This window comes from Polypterus senegalus, chromosome 5 (genome assembly GCF_016835505.1).
Source record: "Polypterus senegalus isolate Bchr_013 chromosome 5, ASM1683550v1, whole genome shotgun sequence".
NCBI lineage: Eukaryota > Metazoa > Chordata > Cladistia > Polypteriformes > Polypteridae > Polypterus > Polypterus senegalus.
The window spans coordinates 78998225-79020477 of NC_053158.1; the positions used below are offsets into that span (position 1 = coordinate 78998225).

Genomic DNA, 22253 nt, shown 5'->3' on the forward strand with positions numbered 1-22253 from the left:
TATTATTTGCATGTGCTAATCAACTTGTAACACATCATTACTGTTCAGCACCATGATTAATGATTATATCTTTCCTTACTTGAAAAATCTCAAAACTAATTTTACCACAGTCTACCATTAATGCTTCACATTTGAGAGGTGATTATAAACTGAAATATCAGTTGAAGTTGGAAATAATATGGAATTGCCATGGGCTAAGCATTTTTGGCATTTTTCTTTGTAATCATAATTTCCTTTAAGCAACAGTGTGACAATTTCCGATTAGAGGATTTTTGCTGCCTCCTGGTAGCAGGAGGAGACATTGCTTACTGTCTATGAGTTCCGCATAGCTTCATTTAATAGGCACAACCTGTTTTCACTGGGCACACTACCCTTATGGACACCAGCTTGTAGAAAAGTACCAATTTGTCAATGCGTTTTCCCCAAACATTGTATGACTTATGCTGTTTTTCAGTTCACTTAACAAATTTATTCCACACTGGTGAAAATAAAATTGAACTGTGTTAAAGAAAGTTTACAGTGGAGAAAACACAAATGTAATGTTTACTGTATATGTATGGATTTTTGATGTTGTATTTGATTGCTTTTCTCTTTCAGGTGTTCCTTGTTTACCAAAAAAATGAGAGGTGTAGTCATGTACATACAGTAACAATGTCACTAATACATTTTTTTCAGAGTGAATCTGATCTAACCATTTTCATGACCTAAAAATGTAACTTTTTTGTCAACATAATGCTTGTTACATCAGGAGGGAAAACTAACTCTGCATACCACTTTTAAGTATTTCATACCAGTAGGAAAATATGATTGTGGCAATGTCATGGTCTGAAGATGCTTGATTTCATCGTGATCTGAGTAATTTGTGGTCATTTAAAAATGTATTAGAGTATCTTCAGGAGAATGTCAGGTAATTTAGCTGCGAACTAAAAACATACAAGCAAGTGTTCATCATAATGGTTAAATGGAAAAGAAATTAGTGTTTAGGAATGGAGCAGCCTTCCAGCAAGTCTATAGGAGAAAAAGTGAGCTCAGAATAATGCATAGAGAAATACAGGTAGTCATAGACAAATAAAAGATGTTCTAATTAAAAGAATTCTTATTATTCTGTCATTTGTTTTACATTTATTGTCATTGTTATTATGTGCTTTTGGTTTTAGCTCTGTGCGAAAGCAATGGAGGAAGGCTGGACTAGGTGGGTACAATTTTTAAAAACAGTTTAAAAGTTCTTGTTTAAGGTGAATGTAATATTATTTGAATAATTAATAATCTTTTTAATACATGAACATTTAAATATTAACCTTACGTTGTGCTCAGCCATTTACTGAAATACCTTAACATTAGTTTAAGGCTTTTGTGAATTTTATCTTTCACATATTTTAAAGGTTTAAAGTAAAAGTTGATGCAGACCTTCAAGATGATATCCGAAGATGCAAGCTTATCAGAGAAATAATAGGACCTAACAATACCCTGGTAAAAAAATAAATAAAATACCATTTCAGTACATTTTCATGTACCTATGCTACATTTGAAATATTTTTTTCCAGTGACAGGTTGTGGAAATGGTGCCCTCTGCTGGTGTTTTACATTTAACAGAATTTCTTTTTTTTTAATTTAAGAGGCATTTGATTTCTGTTGTATTTTACCATTTTTATTTGAATTTAGCTGTTATTACAGAAAATATATGAATAATAAAAGAAATTAATTTCTTTGTAATTATCAAAACCATATGCCTTTTTCTTTAATTATATTGGATTAAAAGACAAACACCAATGGTATGGAATGCAAGTACAAAAAATTCATATGTATAAAAACACACTCCACAAATTCTAGACACCTGTATTGTTCCAGCTGCTGTTACAAAGCAAACACATGGCCCTGTTTGGTCAAGGACAGAAACATACTTAAGTAAAAATTATACATTTTTTCACTGTATTGTAGTTTTTTTTTGAAGAAGAAGAAACTTATAAACCAATGCTCATATGTAAAAGGTCCACTCTCTCCACTATTTACATCATTTCATGTAAAACGAGTAAAAACAGTGCACTATGGTATTATCTTTATTATAGTTATTGAGTGGTTTTAAACAAGGATAAAAAAACAGAGTAATTTGCGCATTCATAAGTGATCATGTGCATTTAATGAATGAATTGTTTCCTATTTCTCATGTAAAGCAAACAATATTCTAAAACTGCTTCACTTTTCAATTCACAGATGATTGATGCCAACCAACGATGGAATGTTGATGAGGCTATTAAGTGGGTTTTATCACTAGCTGAATTTAAACCTCTGTGGATAGAAGAGCCAACTTCACCTGATGACATCCTTGGACATGCTACCATTTCCAAGGTATTCATGGATATACTGAAAAATATTAACTACACATTGGGCTTCAGGCTAAAAGTTTTCTTCTTCCTTTGGCTGCTCCTTGAACCTTCATTCCTCTCCTCTCTAGGGCATATATCCACCTCTCCAGGGTCCCTTAAACCTGCTCCCTACTCTCGCTACAGATCACAATGTTATCAGCAAACATCATAGTCCACGGGGACTCCTGTCTAATCTCATCAATCAACCTGTTCATCACCATTGCAAAAGAGAAAGGGCACAGGGCTGATCCCTGATGTAATCCCACCTCCATGTTGAATGCATCTGTCACTTCCCTTGTACATATTTTGTACAACTCATATATACTTCTCTGCCCTTCCCGACTTCCTCATCTAATACCACAACTCCTATCTAGGCACCCTGTCAAATGCTTTTTGCAGGTCCACAAAGACACAATGCAGCTCCTTCTGGTCTTCTCTATACTTCTCCAACAGCACCCTCAGAGAAAACATCACATTTGTGGTGCTTTTTCCTGGTATGAAACCATACTGCTGCTCACTAATCATCACCGCTCTTCTTAACCAAGCTTCCACTTCTCTTTCACATAACCTCATGCTGTGGCTCATCAATTTCATCCCCCTGTAGTTACTGCAGCTCTGCACATTTCCCTTATTCTTTAAAAAAACAGTTCCAGTACACTTCTTCTCCACTCCTCAGGCATCCTCTATCTTTCCAAGATTCCATAGCAATCTGGTTAAAAACTCCACTGTCATCTCTCCTAAACACCTCTATGCTTCATGCTCTTCATTACTGTTCTTACTAATTTGTTGCACTTCCTGATTCACTATTGCCACATCATTCAACCTTCTCTCTCTCATTCTCTTCATTCATAAGCCACTCAAAGTACTCTTTCCATCTGCTCAACACACTCCTCGCTTGTGAGTATGTTTCCATTTTTATACTTCATCACCCTAGCCTGCTGCTCATCTTTCCAAGCTCAGTCCCTCTGTATAGCCAATTGGTAAAGGTCCTTTTCTTCCTCCTTAGTGTCCAACCTTTCATACAACTCGTACATCTTTTCTTTAGCCTTCGCCACCTCTCTTCTCTCTTTCTGCATCTTTCTGACTATCCCACTACTTCTTCACCAACCTCTTCCTCAGTATACTCTCCTGTACTTCCCCATTCCACCCCCAGGTTTCCTTTTCCTCCTTCCTCTGTCCAGATGTCATGCCAAGCCCCCTTCTTGCTGTCACCCTTACTACTTCTGCTGTAGTTGTCCAGCTGTCTGGTACCCCTTCACTGCCACCCAGTGCCTGTCTTACCTCCTTCCTGAACTCAGCCCTGCAGCCTTTCTTTTTCAACTTCCACTACTTGATACTTGGCTCTGCTCTCAAAATCTGTAGAGTTGTTCACTTTGTTTGTCCCTATGTCACATCTGAACTAAGACTCTGTTATTTTTCCCCACTGCTTTTGGCTGCATTTTTTCAACTTCAGAATGCATTACTAAACCAACAGCCACCACCATCTGTCAGAAACAGTATTAAAAGATCCTGCAATTGTAAAAACATTTGAACATTAAAACAGAACTAGAAGTACAGTATTTGACAAACCAAAAAAACTGTTTCATTTCAGTACTTGACTCTCAAAAGTTTATATATTTAACATAGATATGACAAGACGTTTACCAGCTGCCTAGAAAGGAATTGTTAGTTTCTTAGAATAAATACAAATGTTCAATTTTAATTATTGCTTGAAAAGGATACTTGGCCATGGCATCAACAAGTTTTAATAACTTTTAACTAAAGGAAATAATTTAGATTTTTATTAGCTAATGCTAAGGGAGTGTTTTCTTATATAGGGTATTTTTTAACCAGTGATCTATTGAATGGTATGTCAGCTAGTGGGGTTAAATGAGAACCCAAAACAAAGTGAATAATTGCATTCTGAGTAATGTAATCTCAGTACAAATGCCCTTTTTACATATAATATAGATCACTATTATCAGTCCTAAAGTTAGTTTTTAATTAACTAAAATACTCAGTATATGGTATGAATGAAACATAGAGTAACTATGTATCATTAAATAGTATGGTAAAATAAAGCACACATAAAACTTTTAAATTTCACGAACCTTCTAATAATGCTGTTACATTGAATTTGTTCCATGTAACTAATTTGCTTAGTGGGCTATTTTGATAGGTTGGCATATTACAATATGTTTAGAAACAAATATGTCAGTTCAAGTTCAAGGTTAGTGTCATATTGTTTACAGTGAAATTTTTATTTGCATGTCTGACCAATGTCTAGACACACATGTTGTCAAAGAGACAAAGGATATAAATGGGTAAGGTCTCACTGCCGGTAGTTCTAAGAAATCACACTTGTGATTAACAATAATCACTTATTTTTCAGTCGGTATTGTTTTGTGGATAGGAGGTTTCTCTTGTAATCACCTGAAAACACAAATGAAACCAGTTTTTGTTTGATATATTAACACCTAAAAGGCTGGAAACTGTGCACTAGTTGTTCGTTCATGTTATTTTAAGAAATAGTTCACAACGTTTTATTCTCCTTGGAGCTAGAATAATATGATTTTGAAAGTATGCTTTGGCACAAAACAGAGAGCAGTTTAGCATTCCAAAACTTCATTTGGTGCTTCACTTCCCAATGTTTTGCCTGTGAATGTAGCTAGTTGCTTGGAAATGGAACAGACTAATTATTAATTTTAACAGAAAACTGGGCTTTTGGGACAAAATCGCAGTGTTTTTTGGCTAAACATAGGGGCATGCAATTATTTGAATACATTAGAGCCAATATTATACTCTGTATTTAGAAATAACTTCCATAGTGTGTAAAAGAGATACAGATTCTGAAATTTAAAAAAACAAAATACGTGTGTTTTTCTCTCCAAGGAAACCTGAAATAAATATGTTGATGATTTTGTAGTATGGCAGTAATTGTCAAGAGCAAAATTATTAAAAATTATATATTGTGAGTGCAACTCAAAGAACTAAGGAGGTGTTTATACATTTCATTTAAACCTTATTTGGTTAGGAAATACCAGTGTTTTATAGTCAGTAGGAAGTGCAGTTGAACTCGCTTGCATATACCAGTATATGATGAACTTCATTTGAGCTTGTGCATTTTTTACATATGCATCTTGTCATTTTTAGGCATTGGCCCACTTAGGAATTGGAGTCGCCACTGGTGAACAGGTGAGTTGGATCTAAGACTTGCATGTTTTGTTTTGTAACATTAATATTTACACACATTAACTTTAGTAAGTTTATTACATGCTATTGTGGAACAGCAAAGGGATGTACAGTATATTGATAACATTTCTTAAGGAGCATTATAAAAATTATATTCCTTTGTGCTTAGACAACAGTAACAGGAGTTCAGGCTGGGCAGTCAGAATGAACATCAAAGGCAAGATCTTTACCACTTTGATGGAGCCCAAAACAATATCCTAGTATTCTGGAAAACTGCATTTTAAGTGAATAATCCATATTGTGTGTAGATCTGTAGTGCCACTCACACAAGTAAAAGCTTAACTGGATAAATAATACTGCAGCTGCCAGCTATCCATATGTACAGTAAATATGTGTACATAAAATACAGAACTGCATACTTGTCTAATGCTAGAAATCAATTCTGGTTGCATTCATGCAGCTAAAACAGTTTTACCAGTGGCAAAACTAAGCAATGCTGTTTTTTTTGTATAGAATAGCCAGAGGTACATAGGGCAAAAAGGATGCAGAAAAGAAAGCATCTATACAAAAATAGGAATATTGCCTTTTTCCAAATCTTTTCATACTTGTGTTGCTAATTTCTGATTTTCTGTTAAAGCTGTCTAGAGAAAAAAAAACACGTTCCTGAGAATTCTGGACTGGGGTGGATGGGTTTTTTACAGGGACACTAAGGCTGTCAAATGAGCAAAAAACAATGTTTGAACATTTCGGTTAAAAATAACTAAATATCAACTTAGGTTGATAATTATGGGCATTACATTTGCTTTTTTGTATCTTATTATTTTGGTAACATCAAGAACAAACATCGATACAAAAGAAAAAAAAATCCTAGCAGTACAGTACTTGGAAACTGTTATTTAAATTAATGTTAAAATGTGTTTGTAGTACTCACCAGCTGAGTACTACAACCAACCAACTACAAATGGGATGCATACAACATTGTCATACGTATGTCTTGCTTTGTTGAGGCTTGACAAGTGGAAAAAACAAAAAAGGTAATAATATTGATAACAATGTAGAGGAGTAAGAACAGTGCCAGAATATGTACCTTTTAAGGATTTAAACTCCTTTTCGTGCCTGATTTATATGGCGTGCTGATAAGGACCAAAAGGAATAAGGTTCAGTTAGTATGAGCACAACACAGTGAGAATAGGTGGTGAAGTAAAAAGAGCAGAGATGTGGACTTATTATTCTGGAGATGTCCAGAGGGCAGCAGCAGGGTAACTGTTTATATTGCGCCATTCAGAATAAAAAACCACTTGGCACCTGTGGACTCAGAAAAGCAGCTCCTGGCTTATGGGATCATCACAGTATCAAGTCTGGGTTCGTACAATCTGCCTACTTTTTTTGTTTCTCCTTTACAGTAATATTTTAGTAAAGATAGCCTGAATATTTTAATTACATCTCATTGTTTTAGGCATTATGTGTCAAACCAGCAACCATCTAAGATGGAGACTAATTATGGGACACAGGTGTCACTGAAAGTTTGACTAATAAATATAAGCTAACCATCGAATGTCAGCTTTTGCTTTTGAAAGACATTTAAAAAAAAAAAAAAATTAGTATTGTATTCAAATAGCAACGTTTGATCTGACACCCCTAGCGAACATGTTTAAAGGAAGCTAAATTAATAAGAAAAACTCTTGGATTGTTCATCCTTTGAAATTAAATCTTACATGTTGTACAAAACATTGTTTTTTTAGAAATAATAAAACAGATTAACATCCATTATTTTCATCATATATAATGCATATATATTATTATTATTATAATAATAATTATAATAATAATCCTTCTTTTTCCATATAAGGCGAATCGCCAAACTCAAGCCTATTCTGTCTAACCACCTCCTGGAATCAGTAATCCATGCATTCATTACGTCCGGCTTGACTACTCTAATTCCTGCCTTTTTGGTATCAGTAAAGCCACTCTTTCTAGACTACAACTGGCTCAAAATGCGGCTGCAAGGCTTCTAACTGGAAGTAGCAGAATCCAACACATTTCACCGATTTTAAAAACCCTACACTGGCTGCCGGTTAGATTCAGAATAGATTTTAAGATTCTCCTCCTAATCTATAAGGCATTAAACGGTCTAGCCCCCGCCTATTTGAGTGTCTTGCTCCATTGTCACAATCCCTCTTGTGTTCTTAGATCCGCAGATCAGCTGCTCCTAACCGTTCCCAAGGCACGTTTTAAAGCTCGTGGTGAAAGGGCTTTCTCCGTCTGTGCACCCAGGCTCTGGAACTCCCTGCCCTTAATGGTTAGGCAAGCCGCTTCAGTCGCCACATTCAAATCTCTCCTAAAAACGCACTTCTTCACATTGGCTTTTAATTCTTAACCTGTTTCATTTTCCACTTGCCTTTTGCTATTTTCTCTATTTTATTTGGTCCCCTGACCTGTTTTTAGTATCTCTGTTTTAATTCTCTTAATGTTTGTTTTTAATATTTTGCTTTTAGTCCTGCTTGTTGTAACTGTACAGCGCTTCGGTCAGTTGTAATGCTGTGTTTTTAAGCGCTCAACAAATAAATATGGTATGGTATGGTATATTATTTGATCATATATAAATAACTTAAACCAAGCTATAAGTTCTGTGATACTTAATTTGAGTTAAAGTGGCTGTTTAGTTCAGGAAATAGTTTTTTTAATATGAGATATACTGTATGGTAGTGAGCAATTAGTTTAATCATGTTGTTCTAACAAATAGTGTAATGTCATAAGTTGTGCAATATACTTGATGTAATTTACAGCTCTTAGTGAGTAATGTTATAGGACATTTAATAATGACACATGTTGAATATCATAATGGCTACTTAACCACTTAATGTGATAAATCTTTTTTTCTTTCAGTGCCATAACAAAGTAATTTTTAAACAGCTGCTACAGGCAAAGGCAGTACAATTTGTCCAGATTGACAGCTGCAGGCTTGGTAGCGTCAATGAAAACATCTCTGTTCTGTTAATGGCAAATAAATTTAAAGGTAGGAGTGAAATAATATAACACTCAGCGGGTTTAGGGTAGTGTACTGAGTTGACCAATTTGATATGGAGAGTTAAGTGCTGGTTCCTCTGTGCCTTTTCCAGTTCCTGTCTGCCCCCATGCTGGAGGAGTTGGGCTCTGTGAGCTTGTACAGCATCTTATTCTGTTTGACTACATAACTGTATCTGGAAGCCTAGAAAACCGGTTAGTAAATCATATATTGTACCCAAACTTAATGGGGATTTTAGGGGAAATATGACTATCCTTTAAATCATATTTTTCAGAATCTAAAATATTAAAATAGTTTACAAAAAAATAACTCATGGAAGGCAGATTAAGTGTGCAGGAAACTCTCGCTGAAGCTTGATGTATAATATACACATCAGGAGACAAACATGTATGAATTTTGCTTAAAGCTGGGTGGGAACAATTAGATGGTTCACTGAGTGTCACATTTCTAGACTAATCCAACACCTTATGAAGGTGATACTTCAAGTAAGGGCATTGATTTTGAACTGCAAAGATCAGAGGTACTCTTGTTAATCTTCTGTTAAGGGTGATCCGTCTACAGCAGTGTTTCCCAACCTCAGTCCTGTGGCCCCACTGTGCCTGCAGGTTTTTATTTCAACCAGATTCCTAATCAGTGACAACACCTGATAGCACTGATTTCATTTAATTAGCTGGTATTATTTTTCTTTTATTCTGCATTCAGAAAAGCACAGCAGCATTATTTTTACATTTATAAGATATTTATAAGACATTTAGAAATAATTCTGCTTTTGCTATAAATTTAAATGCTTAACTGTCTTTTGTTGATTTCCTTATATTTTGCCCTTTCTCTGTGCAGTTTTTCCCCTTCGTTGTATCTTATTAATGACAATTAAAAATGAGCAACGCAGACACGCTGGCAAACAACACTGAATAATCAAAGGCTGCAACTACTTTAGCATCAGACCCACTAATTAGTAAATAATGGATTAATTAAACTATTAGAACACCTAGAAAAGTAGAATGAAAATCAAGATGAAAATATTGTTAAAAAGAAAAAAAATACATTATTCCCATATAACTGCTTGGTATATTTTACTATATACATATATATATATATATAAATGTTACATAGTTTACACATGTTTCGCCCTTATTTGGGCCCATCAGGTGTACACACTCACTGCTCCCCTCACGGGGATTGAACCTCAGCATCAGAGGCGAAGCCTCTTCACACTGCACCACGGTGTGTGCTTCATTTATTTGACAGCCTGGAGATCGGAGTAATTACATTCATAGCATTCATAGTCTGAGTCCTGATGGCAGACCAACCACATGCGTTACCTAGTAGGTAACCACCCATACAATCAGATCGGGACTCAGACTACGAATGCTATGAATATATATACAGCACCCTCCACAATTCTTGGCACCCCTGGTTAAAATGTGTTCTTTTTTTTCCCCAAAAAATAAAGGCTCACAACACAAAAAAGAGAAAAATCCAACCTTTAATTGAAGTACATTTATTCATTGGGAAAAAAATCCACATTAAGAAATACATTTTTTACATGAAATTATATGTGCCACAATTATTGGCACCCCTGCTGTTAATATTTCATACAACACCCTTTTGCCAACAAGACAGCACTTAATCTTCTACTATAATATTTCACAAGGTTGGAGAATACAGAAACAGGGATTTTGGCCATTCCTTTTTGCACAGTCTTTCTAGCTCGTCCAGAGTCCTGGGTCCTTTCTTATGCACTCTCCTCTTCAGCTCACCCCACAGATGTTCAGTGGGGTTGAGGTCTGGGGACTGAGATGGCCATGGAAGAAGCTTGATTTTTTGTTTTCTGAGCCATTTTTGTGTAGATTTTACCGTATGTTTAGGGTCATTATCCTGCTGGAAGACCCAATGACAACCCATCTTCAGCTTTCTGACAGAGGCCACCAGATTTTGATTTAAAATGGCCTGGTATTTCAAGGAGTTCACGATGCCATGCACCCTAACAAGGTTCCCAGGTCCTTTGGAAGAGAAACAGCCCCACAAAATCAAAGATCCTCCACCATACTTTACAGTGGGTATGAGGTGCTTTTCCACATACTCATTCTTGGATTCACGCCAGAACCACTTAGAATGTTAGTTGCCAAAAAGCTCAATTTTTGTCTCATCTAACCAAAGCACATAGTCCCATTTGAAGTCCCAATACCGCTTAGCAAACTCCAGACGTTTACGTTTGTGATTGTAGGTGAGAAAAGGCTTTTTCCTTGCATGTCACCCAAACAGCTTGTTGGCATGGAGATAGCGCCTTATGGTTGTCATGGAGACTTTGTGACCCCAAGATACCATTCTTTGGTGCAGTTGTCTAACAGTGAGCTTTGGAGAACATTTTACTTCTCGTACAATCCTCCTCACTGTGCGTGGTGGCAAGATAACCTTGGGTCCTCGTCCAGCCTTATTTGTCACTGTTCCCGTTGTTTTACTCTTCTTTATTAAAAACAGAAGCTGGTTGGAACAAAAACCTGCAGCCACAGGAGGGCCACAGGACCGAGGTTGGGAAATACTGGTCTACGGTCAAAAGTCCCCTTAAAAACATTATTAGACATACTAACTAATATGTGTCATGTGTACAGAGAGCAAAATGCACATTTTAAAATAAATATAAAATTTACCTATTACACAGATACTGCACAACATCCACCTTCTGACTGTGCATCTAAACAAGTAACTAAAGTAATTTAACATTACTGTCTAATTAGAAATACAAATACAGTAATCCCTCGCTATATTTCGCTTCGACTTTCGCGGTTTCACTCTATCGCGGATTTTAAATGTAAGCATATCTAAATATATATCACAGATTTTTCGCTGGTTCGCGGATTTCTGCAGACATTGGGTCTTTTAATTTATGCTACACGCTTCCTCAGTTTGTTTGCCCTGTTGATTTCATACAAGGGACGCTATTGGCGGATGGCTTAGAAGCTACCCAATCAGAGCATGTATTACTTATTAACTAAAACTCCTCAATGCTATAAGATATGCATCCCAAGCGGAGCTTGATTGTTTGCTTGTCTCTGCCTCTATCTCACCCTCTCTGACATTCTCTGCGTCTGACGGAGGGGGTGTGAGCAGAGGTGCTGTTTGCACAGAGGCTGTTTGCTTAAAAGATACTGACGCTCCTCTAAAAAATGCCGCTTTATTGCGGTGCTCGGCATATTTAAAAGCACAAAAGCACACGTATTGATTTTTTGATTGTTGCTTTAATCTCGCGCTCTCTCTCTCTCTGAGTTCTCTGCGCCTGACGGAGGAGATGTGAGCAGAGGGGCTGTTTGCACAGAGGCTGTTTGCTTAGAAGATACTAATGCTCCTCTAAAAAATGCCGCGGCAAACTTAAAAGCACACGTATTGATTTTTTGATTGTTTGCTTTTCTTTGCGAGCGCTCGCTCTCTCTCTTCCTCTGAAATTCTCTGCTCCTGAAGAGAAGAAGATCTATTTGCATTCTTTTAATTGTGAGAAAGAACTGTCATCTCTGTCTTGTCATGGAGGACAGTTTAAACTTTTGACTAAAGGGTGTTATTTCATGTCTAGAGGGCTCTAATAATGTTAACAGTGTGGGAGAGTTTATAAGGGCTTAAAATATATAAAAATAACCACACAAACATATGGTTTCTACTTCGCGGATTTTCGTCTATCGCGGGGGGTTCTGGAACGCAACCCCCGCGATCGAGGAGGGACTTACTGTATGTCATGGCAGAATAACTGCAGTGTTTTAACACATTGTACACCCATACACCACGATGCTTATCTAAACTGTATTTGCTGTTGCTATTTCATATAGTGATGCACTAATTGAATTGACAGAAAGATTTCATAGCAAACAGAGGCAATTCTGATACATGTGGAGCCCAGTAGCTAAGGTGATCTACATGTTTGTGTATCTGTCTGTCTCTACTGTTTCAGTGCTTAGTACTGCTTAGTACTTAGTACTTGATTATGCAAACTGATTATTAAGCTTCAGTTACCTTGGCTTGGCTACCGAGTTCCTGAATAGATAATAGCAATTTAAGCTTTTCATTTTCTCTTAGTGTTAAGTCTTTTTGTTCGGTATCTTTTGCTCTGTCACTGAAAATCCACAGCACATTTTAAAAAGCACAGAGTGGCGGAGTGTTTTATGAAGAACCCTAGTAGATGAAGCTTTTGCTACGCAGGATTTCACTGTTTTTCACTACACACTTTTAAATGGGTTATCCCCAGATGTGTATTCTCATCTGAGAATCATGTCTCGCCCTGCCCTGTAGAGAAGGGTGCCAGTTGAGTGGTCAAAGAATAACACGACAAGATTAAATTAAATGGGATTCTTTTACTCCCTTGCAGGTGCTTCAAAAATATATTGCTCAAAAAATTAAGGGAACACTTAAGTCACATCAGATCTCAAGGAACAAAATATTCTAGTGGAAAATCTTTACTGAGTAATATTCTGTAATTCATTGAGAACAAAGTGATCAATCGACTCCAAAATCACCAACACTTTGAGAGCTGTATTCAACATCTCAATGAAAATCAAAGTCAAAAATTGAAATTCCAGGCTAAACTTGTTTTAATTTCATTACGACAACTTATTATGTGACTGTATAGTGAATATGACGCCCATCTGCCAGTATGTGATCCTGACAATTTCTGGGCATGGTCCTGTTGAGACTGTGGATGTTGTCCTGAGGGATCTCCTCCCAGACCTGGATCAGGGCATCAGTGAGTTCCTGGACAGTCTGTGGCACTACTTGGCTGTATCAGATGCACCGATACATAACGTCCCACAGATTCTTGGTTGGATTCAGGTCTGGAGAAAGTGAGGGCCAATCAGTGGCATCAATGCCTTTGTCATTCAGGAACTGCCTACACACTCTGGCCACATGAGGCCAGGTATTGTCCTGCACCAGGAGGAACCTAGGGCCCACTGCACCACGATAAATTCTGACAGTGGCTCTTAGGACTTTGTCCCGGTACCTACCAGTAGTCAGGGTACCATTGCCTAGCACAATGGGGTCAATGCGACCCTCCAAGGATATGCCTCCCCAGACCATCACTTTAATTTTCTGGTGAATGCCAGTCAAGCTGCACAGTGAGGGGCTGTGAGCACAGATCCCACTAGAGACTATTGGGCCCTCATGCCACACTCATGAAGTCTGTTTCTGACAGTCTTCAGACACATGCACACCAGTAGCCAGCTGGAGGTCACTTTGTAGGACTATGGTAGTGCTCACCCTGTTCCACCTCACACTAAGGAGCAGATAATTTGCTTGCTACTGGATTGATGCCCTCCTATGGTCCTGTCCAGCTCTCCTTGTGCAGCGATCCATATACTGGTATCTCCACCATGCTCTTGAGACTGTGCTGGAAGACACAGCAAACCTTCTTGCAATGACAGGTATTTATGTGCCATCCTGGAGGAGCTGGACTACCTGTGCAACCTGAATCGGCTGCAGGTAACACCTCATGCTACCAGTAGTGACAAAGACATTAGAAAAACACAAAGCTAGAGGAAAATCAGTCAAGAAGGATTAGGAGAGAGCAATTGTTTGTGACCACCACCATTTCCCTTTTATGGGGTTGTCTTTGCTGTTGCCTCTCCAGTGTACCTGTTGTCACTTTCTTCTGCACCAGGGCAGGCAAAGATGATTCACAATTGCTAATGCTTCCTAACTAGACAGATAGATATCTTGGTGTTAGACTGTGATGATTTAAGTGTTCCCTTGATTTTTTTGAGCAGTATATAACACATGAAACCTTAATACTTATTTTTTTATTTTGCATTTGTTTTAGATAATGTGTCAAGTCAGCAGGCACCAAAAGACATCGGCTAGTTGAGATAGCCTACCAGATACTGAAAGTACTCTTTAAATGATTTATTTTAAATCTGTTATTTTAATAAAAGGAACATCAGTAATATGGCAGATATTTTCCATTATTTTAATGAGAAAGAAAACCAGCTTTTCTTTGTGATAATGAATTCCTAATAGTTTTAATGTAAAGTTACATCAAATCAGGGATCTCAGGTTCAAGAGTAAAACAGAGCCGGATCAGAGGCAAAATGTATTTATAGGGTTCTGGAGACAATTTGTTTCTAGTACATCATTTAACCAAAAAGTAGAGCAATGTGATAGGAAAATGTGTCAATTTTCTAAATGACAATACATACTAATTAAAAATTGTAGTAAACACTGACTATGAGAGTGATGTACAAAACACATGCAAAAGCACAGAAGATTTGTCATCGTTTGCCTTCCAATAAGAATTTTTTCACACAGATTTGAATTATATTATAAATAATGATTTTCATTCTGACAGTTCTAATACCTACTGAAAATCCAATCAGGAAAAGCTACAAAACATAAACAAAGACTGATAATCGTAGTAATAAGGCTGACCCTGATTTGACTCGATCCTTTGCTTTTCAGTCTGTTAGTAGTAGGAGCTTGGGAATGCAGAGTGCACAAGAAATAGATGAAGGACTTCTTTTGTGATTTAGTTTTTCACAGTTGTGTGTATATATATTTCTCCATTTATTGCTACTTTTTGGACATTTGTTATATTTTGCTTGTGGTTTCTGTTCTGTCTTTTATTGTTTGCGGTACAGTGGCGCAGTGGTTAGCAGACATTCCAGTTCAGAAAATTCACAAGCGCTTGAAGGCATTTTTATCTTCTCCAGAGCTTTTGCAGTGTCTCAGAATAAACAACTTTCAGGACATCTTCCCAAATGCAGACCTGACATTGCTTGTCACAATTGCAAGTTATGAGTGATCTTTTTCCATGCTCAGGCTAATGAAGAGTAGGCTCACAGCCACAACGGGACATGAAAGACTGAATCATTTGACTCTGATCTGATCAAGGGGTTAGCTGCAAAGAAATCCAGAAAAGTACAATTTTGAGAAGCAAACATGTGTCTGTGTTGATATTCCTTTTTTTTGTAGGCATTTGCATATGTTTCTATAAATAAGTTTTCAAACCTGGGTTTATGATGGTTACTTGTCATCTGTGTAGCAATGGCTAATTAAAGATATAAGCTATGATACAGCATACTTTATCTCACATAATTTCAGAGTAAGCTCATGTTTTGTGTTCTTTAGATTTTTGATGTTCATTTAAAAGTTAAGACTCTGTAGTAGTCATTTACTTTATCTCTGAGACCTAGAAGTTGATGTACACTCATAGTATTTTGTGTAGGTAAGACCATAAAAATACCTCTAGCCCTGAGTTTTCAACCATTCTTAATCTAGCCCTGCATATTACCAAGAATTTGAAAATAAAAAATAAAGAAAAAAAAGTATATCAAATACAAATCACAAAATGTCCTTTGAAGTCATTGATATGTTAATGAATGTTACACATTTTTCTAAAGCTTTCAAAAACTAAGAACAGTAAAACAACCAAATAAGTCAGTTATTTTTAGTTTATTAAGAACTGATAGAACAGTACATATGCAGTCAACTGGAAAGTATTGAAAGTGACAGTGACTCAGATCCAACACCTACGTGTCCTTTTATTCATCTCTCAGGGAACAGAGTGAATGTACAAGTTGTACATAAACCTTTTCTTTCACATTTGTTGGCCAGCACATTGGTGAGCTCATATTATGCTACTCCAAGGATGACATATGCATGAAAATATGGTTTAGAAAACTCTTCAGCAGGTGATCGAATATAGAAAATAATTTTTTGTGTTTGTTGCAGGATGTGTGAATATGTGGATCATTTACATGAGCATTTTAAAAGCCCAGTGATCATCAAAGATGCACACTATATGCCACCACAGGTATTCAGCTTTATTTGACTTTGCAAATAGTTAAGTTTAAACTAAAGCCCTGCGGTGGGCTGGCGCCCTGCCCAGGGTTTGTTTTCTGCCTTGCGCCCTGTGTTGGCTGGGACTGGCTCCAGCAGACCCCTGTGACCCTGTAGTTAGGATATAGCGTGTTGGATAATGGATGGATGGATAAACTAAAGCCTTTAATTTTAGAAATTCTGTACATTAATGATACTGAATGAACTGATGTACTAAGTATTGTTTCATTTTTAGATATATTTTTGTTTCAGAACATTTCAAGGAAGTTAGATCCAGGTTTGGGCTCCAAAGTCTTGGGTGTGTGGAATTTGTACATTCTTAAGTTGTTTTTAAGTTTGCAGAATAAATACAGTGAAATTCTTACCTGTATGTGCTAACATGGAACATGTCGTCATGCTCATATATGTGGGCTTTTCTCCAAGTAGCCCGTTTTCCTCTCATATGCCAAAGATGTGTTTGTTAGTTTAATTGGTAACATGTATATTGGCCTGTGTGAGTAAATTTGGGTGCATAAGTGAGTATGACCTGTAGTGAACTAGCACCTAATCCACAAGTCATTCTTACTTTGTGCTAGATACTGCCGTGATAGGCTCTAGCTGTTTACAATGGTAAATTGGATGAAGCTTGTGTGGGGAATGAATTGATTTTTTAATATAGTACCCAGTAATTAATTTTGAAAATACATTTGTAATCAATTTGTTTTCAAGACATACACGATTAGTTTAATTTAATGAGAAGGCAGTCAACTTTAAAATAATTAGGGCAATTACATGTTTGTCAAATACAAACCTAAAGCGTTGTATCAAACACTAACCTAAAACCTGTGCCTCATTAGTATGATGTTACTCTTATTTATTTATTTATTTTAGTTAATGAGAGAAGATGGTCATGTGGGGAAACATTGTGGCCCAGGGGCTAGCACTCTAGTGTCCCTGGATTATCCCCCCAGTGTATTCATTGTGTATTTAAAGAAAGCAGGTTTTTCAAGTTGCTGGGAGTTGTCCTTTAATTTTGTAAATACTTTCCACATCTAAGGTTCATTTTACACTTTAACCAGCTAAGGGTTGTGTATGAGTGCCCCATCCATTCTTTGTTCACGCTTTGTGTCCAGTGCAGCTGTGATAGATGCTTGTCCCTTCTAACTCAAATTACACTTATTATGTTAATCAGATTATGGAAAGGAATAGAAGATGATTTGGATATCTCCTGCCACTCTTACAAAAGCTGAAATTCCTGAGACGTCAGATTTGCGTTGTATTTGTTCTGGGAAGAGGATACCCATTGTGCCAATTTTCAGTTTTATAGTTGCAGGGGAAGCAGAAACTTGGAGATCCACAATACATGAGGCATATAAGTCCCCCTCTGTAAGAATGAAGAAATAGCAAATAGGCAAGTACTAAGTACACCTGGGAGTGTGGGCAGAGGCCAGTTTTTTGTGTACTGACGTTTCCTGCAGAAAAGACACAGTAATGGGTTTGATGGTGCGTTTTGACTTGTCTCTGTGTGGAAAATATGAGCGCATGTCACATTTTTCAAATAACACAATACTTTTCTCCTTGGTAATTTTACCATGAGTTATGAACAGAATTTAGTTTACTTGTGTGCTACCGATAACCTGCATTACACAGCTACAGAAAAAAAACCACAGGTAAACAAATGTGAATGAGGCTTTCAGGATAACTCTTCCCTGTTTTCCACTCCAAAAAAACAATAAAGCCCTCCTAAAAAGCTCTTTATAGTGGTTTTCGCAATTGCAGAATCTCCAGTGAAACTACTTTTAGAGTCAGTTTTGCAAAATTATATGTAAATCAAAACGTATCCGTTTCAGTGTTATATTATACAGTAATGTGACTCTGTCATGACAACAAAATAACCAAATATTGTCATAAAACAACATGACTAAATGTAATGTGTACAAAACAATTATTAAAGCAATTGAAGATAACTGCAGTCTCTTGAGTGAATGAATTTCACAATGTGTCATATCAACCTTCTATATTAGACAGCCACATTTCCAATCTATTCTTATATTCCTAAAATACCACAGTTGCTTAAGAGTTGTTTAAGTTAAGCTGACATCCCTGAATCCCTGTTTGCTACTTTTTGGTGCTGCTAGTAACTAGAAGACTTTAACATACATCTGAATGAAAATGAAAACATTGGATTAAATTGATTATACAAATGGATGGATCAGTTTTAGCTGCATGGAGAGTCGGAGTCTGTTCCCTTTGACAATAATAGATAATTATCTGTAAGAGCAATGTGGACATCCTTTCATTATCAAGTCCAGTTAATCAAATATGGAGTTGCAGAGGCTGGAGAACTGGATGCAAGGCTGGAACCAAACCTAGATTGGATGCCATTTCAATGCAGCACATTCACTCTCAACTATGTTTAGAACTGCTAGTTAAATTAACATACATGTCTTTTGAATGTGGGAGGAAAATAGGAACACAAAGTAACCCATGCAGACTTGATGATAAAGCACAAACTCTTCAAATTTAGTGACCAGGCCAAGATTCAAAATCTGAACTCTGGAGCTGTAAAGCAACCATCATGCTAGCTTGAAAATGTTTTGGTAATTATTAGGGCTGTAAGCGTACATGTATTCGTACCGAACCATCACTGTATGGGCACTACAGTTCAGTACATACAGTCGTACAGAGAATGTGCGGTGAAAGTGCAAAGATTGATTAAAATAATGCTGAATCTAATTTATAAATGTGAGCTCCACATGGAACCTTAAAACTGTAAGCCCTTATCAAGTTTGGACACAATCTGATTGGCATCTCACGAAATTATTTACACTATGGTGAGTGTAAATGCTACTTTTAAATTAGCTGTGTGGGATCATTTTGGGTTCCCAGTGAATTACAATAGCAATGGAGAGCAAGCAGTAGATTCGATAAGGACTGAGTGCCTGCGTTGTTTAGCAGTTGTAGGGCATTTGCGTGGAATCATATCAAACACGCTAATGCATATTCCACGTCATCACCCAGATGTTCCAGTCACTAGAGCTAGGCAAAAAAAAAAACAGTCTAACTACTGATGCCCACTTTTTAAGCAGCCTCTAGATGCAACTGCAGACAGAGCCAAAAAAATTACAGAAGCAGTTGGCATTTCATTTCATAAGTTATGCAGTGGTTGAAGACCCCAGCTTCAAGTATTTATTAAAAGTGCTTGAGTCTCATTGCAACATTCCATCCCGTGAGCACATAAGCCAGCCATTGTTCCCTGACTTGAGCATTCATAGTTTTCGTACTCTTTCTCTGTACGTTTAGCATTTGTTTGCTCAGAGGTTGATGCGCTTGCTGCTTCCTGAGCAGCTCTTCTTTTCTGCTCCCTAGCAGCCAGCTTCTTCTCTTCTTTCGCCGGCATTTTTTCGCATTAAAACTGATTAAATCAGTGTTTGTGTTGCTTGTTTTCCTTAAATTTTCACTTAAGTCTTCAATCTGCCTCAAGTGCCAGCTTAAGAATGATTTGAGATATGAAGAGGTAGGGGAAGTGACGGCGAAGGTGGTAAGGATTAGAACGGCACCCGTACGCATGCGCCACACAGGCTGCTGAGAGTTGATTCTACAATAAAATAAAAGAGGAATAACCTTGGAGGTTAATCATCACCTCAAACGTGGATAGTAGACGTCACGTAGTATATGTGTACCAAATTTCAGGTCAATAGTTCAAACGGTTTGTGAGCTACAGGTAGTTTAAAATCCTGGACAGACAAACGAACAGTCATGGTAGCTTATTATATAAGAAGATATATATACACCTGTGTATGTATATACTGTATAATATATCTTGCACAAATGAAGAAAGTTTACTTTTGTTCCCATTGGTGATCCATTATACTTATTTTCAATGTAACTCGGCACATAAAGGAGAGAGACATGTATTACCTCCTAGGAGTTCTGTAACCACCTGGAGTCAGTGGTCCTTCTGAACTCTCCATGTCAATAGTCTCTGCAAATGTAACCTTGCCACTCCTCCACGCAGCTACATTTTACCACTAGTGGGATTGTTGTCTAATGAAAATGTCCAGTGGTCACCACCTGCCAGTAGTCTGTACCACCTGTACTAGTAGTTTTGATACTATGTAGTTCTGGAGCACTTCAAGAATCATTTGTCAGAGCAAGAAAAAGACCACGAAGACAAATGTGTGAATTTAAGAGAACAACCCCATAAAACAAGTCAGTAGTTATGAGATGCCTGTCTCCACACTTCATAAAACTAGGGTGTCGTATAACTTGCTGTCTGGCGTTGAAATTTAAATTTGTTTTGCAAATTGGAATACTTGGCATTTTTTCAGGGTGAATTATATCTAATTTTATGTATTACTGTCTTATCGATCTTAATACTAGGGGAAATTCACATAGCATGGTATTTATTTTTAATTAGTCTTTTATAATTTATGAACTGAAAACAACATTGCTGCTAAACTGTTTAAGCATGTCTGCAGCAATAGTATCTCTGTAGCCTTTACTGAACACATCAGTTCTGCTGTTTGTCCCAAAGCATGTTGCATGCAGTTTGAAGGAATACAGGCACTTCTAAATTAAATTCATTGGAGACGTTTCTCACTATATTTACTGTTTTAATCTCTTGTCAGGATGCAGGATATTCTACGGAAATGAAGGAGGATTCAGTAAAGAAATATCAATTTCCTGATGGGGAAGTCTGGCAGGAACTGTCCTCTCAAATGAAATGTCTGACTTGAATATAGAGGTGGCTTGTCATCTGAGATAGTGAGTTGCCTTGCACAACATTCTCATAGATTCAAATAATCACACCATGTGCTTAAAAGAAGTGAGCAGGTCAAAATATTTACTGTGGAAACCAATGTAATTTTATAATTTTATTGAAATCTTGGCATACAGAATTCCAAGATTCAGGAAATATGTATTAAAGGGCTTCTGTAATATTAAAAATTGGTCATTTTATTTACTTCCTGTTAAAGTTTTACTATTTTGACATTATTTGCATCAGGCTTGGGCTGTGATCTTAATACTTGAAAACCATCCTTTTCTGTCTGTCTGAAACAGATAACTTATTATTTTGTAAAGTAAAGGGTGGTATACTTTAACTCAAGTATAATAGAGAACCGTGAACAGCAGAACCCAACCCTGGATGGGCATAAGTGTGACTAAATAGCTCTGATTTTACATAGTTAACAGTGCAATGAAAACATCTTACTGCTGAATTTGCATTCTGCAGTTTTTGTGATGTTGAAGGAAAAGTGAAAAATCTGCAAAAAAATTCCACACAGACAGTGATTGGGCTAAGACAAAAACACACTAGGGAGCTTTGAGGAGGTAGAGGTATTACTCTCTGTGCCACACTCAGTCAATAAAATAATTCAATGTAGTATCAGATTCAGTAAAACACAGCGGTTTTTGATGCTTACTACTTTTGGTGAGAGTGTTTGTCACTTCAATAGTGAAACATTCAACTAATTCTTTCAATCTTAGCACATGGGCCATACTCCGTCATTTCCCATTGTCAGTAACAATGTTTCACAGCCAACACTGGGTTGTATACAAATTGTGCATTAGTTAACACTTTCTGTAAATTATTTCTGGCGTTTAAGCTCAATGGCATCCAAACTATGTGAAGAGTGTACCTAGTCCTGATTGCAGTGAGGCTTAGTGACTGCAGCTTTTCATTCCATCTGTTTTCGTAATTGGAAATAAATTTTTGTTAGCTGTGCTTACCATTTAATTAAACATCTTGCCAGTCTACTTTGCTTATTGCTCACCACTGCACCTTATGGCATTTACTGTAAGTATCCATCAGTCTTTGTCTTATGCCATTGTTTTTAATCCTACCCATGACATATGGATGATATTCTTTAGCTCTGTATAGCAACACCCTGTCATAC

The 22253-nt window shown here is 37.0% G+C and overlaps 1 protein-coding gene across 5 annotated transcripts in view; it reads left to right on the forward strand.

Moving 5' to 3' along the window:
* enosf1 (enolase superfamily member 1) overlaps positions 1 to 21288 on the forward strand; it is a 37882-nt gene extending 16594 nt beyond the window's left edge. For 4 of the 5 annotated variants that reach the window (XM_039754857.1, XM_039754858.1, XM_039754859.1 and 1 more), the window contains 8 exons: positions 1158 to 1192; positions 1383 to 1470; positions 2212 to 2346; positions 5496 to 5537; positions 8421 to 8550; positions 8654 to 8753; positions 16267 to 16348; positions 20985 to 21288. In XM_039754857.1, coding sequence (XP_039610791.1) covers positions 1158 to 1192; positions 1383 to 1470; positions 2212 to 2346; positions 5496 to 5537; positions 8421 to 8550; positions 8654 to 8753; positions 16267 to 16348; positions 20985 to 21092 — 720 coding nt within the window. In that variant the 3' untranslated portion in view covers positions 21093 to 21288. The remainder of the gene's footprint in view (positions 1 to 1157; positions 1193 to 1382; positions 1471 to 2211; positions 2347 to 5495; positions 5538 to 8420; positions 8551 to 8653; positions 8754 to 16266; positions 16349 to 20984) is intronic. The other variant, XM_039754860.1, reaches the window with a different exon arrangement.
* Positions 21289 to 22253: the final 965 nt, after the last annotated feature.